The 8,722-nt window shown below is 35.4% G+C and overlaps 2 protein-coding genes across 2 annotated transcripts; both read right to left on the reverse strand.

Moving 5' to 3' along the window:
• Positions 1 to 1,345: 1,345 nt before the first annotated feature.
• Positions 1,346 to 2,250, reverse strand: LOC142545240 (photosystem I reaction center subunit IV, chloroplastic). Its single transcript, XM_075652296.1, has 3 exons — positions 1,897 to 2,250; positions 1,682 to 1,747; positions 1,346 to 1,563 (listed from the first exon to the last, which is right to left on the reverse strand). The coding sequence occupies exons 1-3, from the start codon at positions 2,152 to 2,154 to the stop codon at positions 1,459 to 1,461; spliced, it is 429 nt and encodes a 142-aa protein (XP_075508411.1). The 5' UTR covers positions 2,155 to 2,250; the 3' UTR covers positions 1,346 to 1,458.
• A 5,813-nt stretch (positions 2,251 to 8,063) lies between these two features.
• LOC142510749 (uncharacterized) lies at positions 8,064 to 8,495 on the reverse strand. Its single transcript, XM_075619624.1, has one exon. It carries the CDS (start codon positions 8,493 to 8,495, stop codon positions 8,064 to 8,066), a length of 432 nt encoding a protein of 143 aa, XP_075475739.1.
• Between the last annotated feature and the right edge of the window lie 227 nt (positions 8,496 to 8,722).

The raw sequence follows: 8,722 nt of genomic DNA on the forward strand, positions 1-8,722 counted from the left end.
ACATACACTGACTGAAGATCCCAAGAACTAGGTTCAATGGGACAACCTAAGCGCACTGATTTGGTCGATCACTGTGAGGATTATCCCTAGCCCATTCCTATTATGAAACAATGAATGTTGATGATAAGCTTACGGATTTTAATGATTCTAATGAGAAGAATATAGAATCACCTATGTGAGATAGAAGTGGGGCCGCTACGAAAGAATTGTTAGGCTCAATTCTAGACCCTCTTGCAGAACCAGGCATGTGTTCATGGCCAAAACGAACACGATCATGAGAACTGAATAGTATCGGGAAGAGTCTTGTATGAAGTATATCTTAATTTATATACACGACAGGACAGTTCAAGGACATCATGTCTACTGGTCAGCTAGTAAAGCAAATATATTTCACAAGGGAATATTCAAAAGGTAACATCTACCTATCCTATGTAGGATTCAACTGTAAACTTTGTCACCAAGATTTGTATCAATTTTAATTCATGTGAAGGATTGTCAGAAATTTGAATCAAATTTAGAATTTGAATAAAAATTATGTCTCATGAATGTGGAAGTGTCTTTTGGCTATCCACATTCTTGAGTTAGTTGTGTCTCGTTATTATTGAAGTGTCTTTTCACTTTCCACATTCTTAAATTAATTGAAGACTTTTGAGTCTTCATATTCTTAAGTTAATGGAAAAATTAATTGAGTTAATTAATCTTGCATGACTCTTGGTATGCATTTTAGAGCTTATAAATAATATGTTCATTTCTTCATTTCAAATACATGAAAATGATTTTTACAAACACTCAAGATCTCTTTCAAGCATTCTCTTGCATTTCATATTGTTAGCTTTCAATTTGACCTCCAATAAATTTCGGTGATAAAGTGATGGTATGTTTTCAGTTCGTTGTAGTAATGTCTCGTGCTAAGTGACTGTTGGTTGTTCTGTTATATCCTGATAAACAGACATCCAAGACGATCCTCGAAACATATACAAGAGGGGACGAATCTGTTTTAAGAACACTATACTTCGTACATGCTTCGATTTGGTTTACTTTAAGCTTTGTTCCACTGTGTTTTCTTCATCATTTGGTTCACTGGTTTTTACGAAAATTTACTGTACTTTTTCGCTCGATATATTGTGCAACACAAACAACCTATGAACTCGATGAATCTCAAACTTTAATTACATATTGAAATTCATTCAAATATTTAAAGATCGCTCCGCCACATAAGAAAATATAAATTATATCGAAGCATGGTATAGTATTTTTAAGACCTTTGATCAAATGTAAGTGACTGATTTATTATCCGGCTCTACCATGTAATTTTAACTCTAAAAGAACATGGACAAATTAAGTGACAGGCGAAAATATGCAAGAAAATTTATGCAAAAAACAAAAGTTTGATACACAAATTAGATTATAAGGCAAATATAATGTACGAGACTACATATTCCATAATACAAAGTGAGCTTATGGAACCAATTCAACTTCGTCCAATGCATAGTTGTTTGTCGATACATTCGCATAATTCACTTTGTTAAACCTCACCACCACTGGGTAACGAGTCTTTGGATCCTGCAAATTTATATTAAACATGCATATATATACATACACCAACATTCAAATCAGATATATATACATATATATATATATATATATATATATATATATATATATGTTGATGAAGTCTCACCTGGTCAACCGCGACAACTGAGCCAACACCCTTGAACCAGTACGATTCCTTCCTCAGAATTTTAACCTGCCAAGCTCATCCATAAATCTAAATTCAAATCATATTTATCTCTTGAATCTATCAAACTTTCATTTCTTCGACATGATGTATGGATTTGAATTTAGAGTCTATTCCAAAATGATCAAATCAAATATTGTAGTATCTAGCTAAATTACCTTGGAGCCTCTAGGAGGGCCAACTGGTGCTGGCTTGGCTTCTACTTTAGGCTCTTTTGCCGGGGCTACTGGTTCTGGATCAGGCTGTGCGTCCGCCGGTTCCAAGCCACCCTCGGCGGCGCGGGCCACTAACCTTGACTGGTTGAAGTTGTTCTTGGCGTAGAAGGAAACCATAACGGGTCTAGGGGTGGTTGTGTTGGAGGTGACATTCGGTGCCACCACGAATCCACAAGCTGCCGCCATGCCACAGGTCGCCATTGCTTCTTTCCTGCGAGGTTTCTTGATGCTAAGTTTGTGAAGATTCGAACGATATTGTTTGGCATACAAATGTAGGAATGGAATAAAAATTTTAAGAGAGGGAGGGGGTTTGGGTTACTGGGATATCTTTGTTCCAGGGCTGTGATTAATTCTTGGAAAGCGTTGGTGTTGATTTGGCCAATGAGAGAATGGAACGTGGTCACCATATCCCATTCTTTTGGATAATGTCATCTTACCCCCCATTTTTTGTATTTTTTTATTTTCTCTTATCCATTTCAAAATTTCTTGGATATTTTGGAAATACAATGCTCGAACGTCTGATCTTTGACTTTATGTTTTGAGTTTTATTATTATAATAAGGTCTGTATTTAAACTTAAGGGGCATGAAAATTGAATTTACAAGCTTTCCATATCCTACACATTATTTTTTTATTTCTATTTGATCAATGCTTTGGTGGAATAATTTGAATTTGTGGGAGAATTTCAAATCCGATGACAAAATTGGATGATGTATTTGAAATTGAAGCAAAAAATGTACACGTACAACACAAGAAATTTCAAATCGTTATGAATTTGAAACGCTTATTTGAAATCAAATATATTCAAAAATCGTTTTAGTCAAATGCAATATTTGAGAAAGCATAACATAATAAAAACTTAAATACAAAATTATATAAGAAAAACATACACCAATATAATTATATTTTATAAAAATATTTAAATATACGGAGGTCGAGCATGCCAAGTGACCTGGTCACGGCCGGGTCTGACTCGATCGGTTAGAAAATCCCGACCCTTATAGGACGTTACCGGTCCATGTTCTCAACCCGATAGTACGGGTCCAGTTAACCATTAGGTGAGGATCCGATTCAACCCTTGTATACATATTTTTTACAAAAATATTAATTGTTAAATTTAAAGAATAACAAAAAAATGTTTGCATGTATAGGGTTAATGGATGAAAATTAAGCATAAAAAATTCGAAACAATAGCACTGAGATTCGAACCCAGACTCAAAGTGTGCAAAGGAGCTGCCGGAAAATTTCAATGTAGCATGGAAAGCTTCACAAATCATGCTTTCAACCTTTCCTTCTTAAACGGTTGCCCTAGCGTGAGGGATAATGCCTGGTAAATCCAGGAAGCATGGGGCCGCGGTATGATAGTATTCAAGTTTTCAAGGCAATACAAAAATATATAAAAAGTGATTGCATTTACATAGTATAACAGTATAAGTTATCAAAGAATCAACTTTTTGTATAGAGGAATCAAATCTTACGTAGTTATCTTACTTTTGCATATTTATCTTTAAGAATGACGTTGCTCAATCAATCACATTTTTTCTCGTCTTTGTTCATGAGGATGTTCCCTCAGTTTCGTTTTGGTCTTCTGCATCACTTTTAACATTTTGTGTGCGGGTACTGGCTTTTGACCAATTATTGAGCAAACATTTAGCTTCCAAATTTTCTGTCCTTAAACTAGAATGTTTATCATCTAATGTATTTTTATGATACTAAAAGTTTGCTCCACTGCAACTGTTGAAACAGGGCAAGTTAGAATTTCTTTTGCCATTGTATACAAAATTGGATAAGATGTGTTTTTGGCGACCATCATCGCAATATGTCAAAAATGTCCATCTGCATCACTAAAATCAAAAGTAGTGGTAAAATAATTCTCAAGTTCCTAACTGAAACTTCATTGATGTTTCGTCTTTTCTTTTAATAAAAGTGTGTTAGTAATTTTAGAAGTGATATTACTAGAAGTAATGTATTGTAGTTTATGTGAACAATTTTTCCATCATATTTAGTGCTATATCATTATAAATATAATATAAATGAGTTCTAATATTAAACAATCGATGAGGTAGATGGAAAAATTTCTAGAGTAGGGTATAAATAATCATAATATAATGTTAGCATTTTTCGTAAACCATCTAATTTAAGTTTTGAATCTAAAACAAAAGCACATAAAAATATTTCAAGAATTTCTAAAAAATATTTTTCTCATTTTGTATTAATGACATAAATACATTGAACTAAAACGTTATTACTAGATTTAATATGTTAACTAAAAATCAGTGTTCTAAAAAGTGGTAGGCAATCTGTGTTCGGCTATATAACGCCTAGCGCCTAGTCGTTAAGAGGCCACCTAGGTGGTTTTTCAAATTTGTTTTTAAAATATTTAGAACATTATATATTAATATATTTTAATTATTTTGTATTTTAATTTTGTTTTTGGATATTATATCATTGTTTGATATTGAGGATAGAACATGGCAAATAAAAAAAAGATGATTTTTAATTTTAAAATTTTAAATCATTATTTAAATTAATTAAATATCATCATTGTGATATTCCTCTTCTTCGAATGCAAAATCATTTTTGTAAAGTTTTATCGCTCTAGATTACATATGAAAATGAAGTTTGATATGTCAGACAAACCAACAAAACACTTTTCTTGTTAGATATTGGTTTAAAACATATAAAAAAATTACCTTTAATTTTGTTAATTAGATTTTTTATTTTAATTGAAAGACCAAAAATTTTTAAAAAAACCAAAATAAAAAAAAAATCATTACCGCCTAGGCCAGCCAAGATTGGCCGACTAGCCTTTTTTCTAGGTGGTCGGCTGCCGACTAAGCTGCTTTTTAGAACAGTGCTAAAAATACATTCACTATTACAATAATGTGTTAAAACTAAATAAGAAGTATGATAATAAACATCGGTGAAGGATTGTTTGCTCAGCATCTTTGGAATGCTTCAAACAAAATATTCTCCAATGAGCTGCAATAGCTCGTGTTCTAAGAATATTAACACCGATGAATTAAATCGAGTTTGATTAAGAAAACCAAGCGGAAGAAACTCGAAGTAATTCTTCGTGAAGAAGACTGTTATATTAGAAAGCATTTTATCTTATGTAAACTGAATAACCGAAAAGGGATAGATTAGTTTTTGCATTCATCAGTTCAGTTATGGTAACAACTGAACTGATGGATACTCTAACTGATTCAAACAATTTGAAAACAATAGTTAGTCAGTTAAATACACAAGATATGTTTATGGATGTTCGGAGACTTTAACTGCTCCTACGTCACCCCTTCTACCGTCTCGGGTAGGATACACAAGAAGACTTTGATTTATACAAACACTTGTACAAATCCACTCAGCTAGGACTTACCCACTGCCTAAACTGAACTCCTAGACTAGACTGAAGGCATCACCTTCCAGTCAACACTTCTTTAATGTCTATGTGAGAAAGACTACATACACAAATTTAACATCTTTGTGCAAGACTGTATTTGAGTGGTTGAGAGTGTCTGTGTGTGTGACAACTGAACAAGGATGTTCTCATACACTGAGGGAAATACGCTTTTAATCTAAGCTGATCTATCTGTGAAGAGTTCCCTCGACTGTGCTGAATGCTTCTCTTAAGCTGATATGACTTTGAAGCGTGCCCTTTTCTTTTCTCTCTTCAATTTTATATATTTGAGTCTTCACTGATCTTCTCTTTATATAGGCGGGAAAACTGATCTTACAGTGAAACTCGTTTATTGTATCTGTTGCATCTTGAATTCGTTTCTTGGACTTTGTGTCTCGACTTTTCGACCACCCTTCTAAACATTTTGTCTTTAATGCACTGATGCAACGTCCATTATTGTCCTTTGACTGGATAATGGCTTTGTACCTTCACGTACAGCTGGATTCCTCTTGAAAGAGTTTGTATTCATCCTAACTGAAAGATTCTGACTGATGCTTCGAACTGGTCAGTTGAACTGAATCTTTCAGTTGGGCTGGTGAAATCAGTTGACTCGTCAGTGGAACTGATTTCACACTCGTTCAATTGGACTGATCAGCTGAGTTTCTTCATCAGGTGAACACTCCTTCGGCTGGCCAAGCTTCTGAGATTTTCCTGCTGAATCACCTATCAACTGGTCAATCAGCTAGCTGGACTGCTCAATTGACGTAACCAGTTAGACTGATTCATTTTGTGCGATCAGTTGGGTCTTTAGTTTTGCGATGTAAAACATCTCGTGAGTGATCTTAGATGCTGCACACTAAGGTAGATCATTAGTAACACAATTAACAAGTTTTGTTATCATCAAAATCAAGATTACGAACTTGAAAAGTTCCAACAATCGGATAATTGATCACTAGCACCATTGAAAACTTTTAAAATTTCACAAATACTAGTGTATATATTCCATTGATTTACAAACAAATAAATATCATGAGCTTGAACATGTTAATGAAAAATAAATATAATAAATCTTTATATTGAAAAGAAGATAAGAACAAATTATATGTTGAATTTCAACGTGTTAGAACGTCCTATGCAAATTTTTTAGGCCTCATATCATTGATTTTGCAAAATTTTCTCCGTTGTTTCATAACTTGGGAATGAATCCATAGATAATTAATTGCGGTATTAATTGGTTTAATATGTGATTATAAATTTTTCAGTTCATCTTGAACACGCAAATTTAAAATATGACATGTGCACTTATTATGAAAAAATTTACTACCTAGTGATGATTTACATTTTTTAATAAACTCATTAGCAATAGAAATATTTGTACTACTATTATCAAAAGAAATTGAAAAAACTTGAAAAGTTAAATAATATTCTTCTAAATAATAAATAAAAGTTGAAAAATATTTTGTGTCGTTTTTAGTTCGTTAAAACATCAGTATGAAAGCAATATTTTTTGAATGTTTCAAGAACTATCAATCCAATTATATGTAATACTCATATATGAACAACTTTGTCAATGATCATTTCAAATATCTGAATAGAAAGAAATTTTATTATTTAAACGATCAAATTCTTTAATTGATAGTTTTTTCAACGATTATTTTTTTAAGTATGTGTTTTAGTGTATTTCGCGTCACGCCCCGAGACTCGGGTTTGACACCGGCGTTGTTTAACAATCACACAATCGAAACAACAAGCCTTTTGTAGTACAGTATAAACCGAAATCAGTTTATAAATCATAATCTCAAAGAAATAACCATTGTCTTTACAATACCGAAATATCAAAAAACGACAGAGTTAATGCGGAAACGTAAATCTGAATAACAATAATGAACTTTAACTTAATCTAATTCTTGAACCATCACCATCCCCATAATTGTTCGGACTCTTCTTCCTCGAGTTCTTCTTCGGGTTTCATGGCTCTGCAAGCTTGAGATGCGGAAAGCAGTTATTTCCATTCCTTGGATCTACCTTGGTACACGACTTTCTCCTGATTCGGAGTTATGAGTTTGACTTTCTTCCCTTTACAATCTACCATTGCGTTGTTCTTGGCTAACCAATCCATCCCTAAGATGATGTCGAAATCGACCATGATCAACTGTATCAAGTCAGCGCTAAAAGTCTGATTACTGATACTAATCTTACAATCTCTGTAAATTTCGTAGGTTTCGATGGCCCTTACTTGTAGGTGTGGCTATTCGAAATGGCTCGTTTAGTTTCTCGGGCTTACATCCTAACTTCTTAGCAAATCTCTTAGACATAAAAGAATGTGTAGCACCGCAGTCAAATAACACATAAGCAGGCACTTGCTGAATAAATATGGTACCTGACACGACATCATTGGCATCTTCTGCCTCATCTTGAGTTATTGCAAAGACCCTGGCATTTGGTTTGTCCTCCTTTTGTTTACTAGGGCCTGCTCCTACGTTTGTCCCAGTTCCTCTGTTCTGCCCTGCTGGTCGGTTGGCGGCGGTAGGACACTCTGCAATTTTGTGCCCCAATTTCCCACATCCAAAGCATACGTCGCTGGCCCTTCGGCATTCCCCGGTGTGTTTGAAGCCACAAGTTGGGCATGGCTTGAGTCCTTGATAGTTAGTGGCGGGGGATTGCCCTGATGGAGGTCCACCTGACTGATTGGGCCTTTTGAACCTTGGTTTTCCCTAAGAGGGTTGGCCGCTAAGGGGTCGCTTGTTCCTGTTTTCCCCTTCTCTTCGACGAATGTCAGCTTCGGCTCGGATAGCCGCGCCCATCAGGTCTAAAAAGTTGGCAGGTTGGTAGACTGCTAGAGCTGATTGGATTCTGCTGTTCAACCCCTTCTTAAAGCGGTGCAATTTCAGAACTTCATCTGCCATGATTGTCGGAGCATATGATCCAAGGGCATTGAACTGGGAGGTGTACTCTACAACTGACATGTCTGGAGCTTGACTGAAATTTTCAAACTCACTTAGTTTCTGCAGTCTGACCTCGGCTGGATAGTACAGTTTCAGGAAAGCTTCTTTAAAACGTTGACACGTGATTGGCCCTGCAGCTGTCATGGCTGGCGAGATTGCTTCCCACCACTTGCCTACTTTATCCTCCAGGAAAGGCACCATCACGTCCACTTTCAGTGCATCGGGGACTTCCAACAGTCGCAGCTGAGTCTCCACGCTTTTCAGCCAGCTCTGGCTAATTTTGGGGTCTGCAGCGCCACCGAAAGTTGGACACTGTTCTTGCGCAGTGATTCATAATGGAACTTAACTTCGTGCTGTGGTGGAGGTGGTGGTGGTTGATTGGCGTTTGGGTTCACTAACCCTTGCAGTGTTGTCGCCACGATCATGGC

Source organism: Primulina tabacum, chromosome 1, assembly GCF_025594145.1.
Source record: "Primulina tabacum isolate GXHZ01 chromosome 1, ASM2559414v2, whole genome shotgun sequence".
Taxonomy (NCBI): Eukaryota; Viridiplantae; Streptophyta; class Magnoliopsida; order Lamiales; family Gesneriaceae; genus Primulina; species Primulina tabacum.

Excerpts from the sequence above, each read along its gene's own strand:
- LOC142545240 (XM_075652296.1), bottom strand. The coding sequence starts at position 2,154 with ATGGCGACCTGTGGCATGGCGGCAGCTTGTGGATTCGTGGTGGCACCG. Across the intron at positions 1,748-1,896 it reads GCCCTCCTAGAGGCTCCAAG|GTTAAAATTCTGAGGAAGGA; the intron begins GTAATTTAGCTA and ends TGAGCTTGGCAG. Across the intron at positions 1,564-1,681 it reads CAGTTGTCGCGGTTGACCAG|GATCCAAAGACTCGTTACCC; the intron begins GTGAGACTTCAT and ends ATAAATTTGCAG.
- LOC142510749 (XM_075619624.1), bottom strand. The coding sequence starts at position 8,495 with ATGGTGCCTTTCCTGGAGGATAAAGTAGGCAAGTGGTGGGAAGCAATC.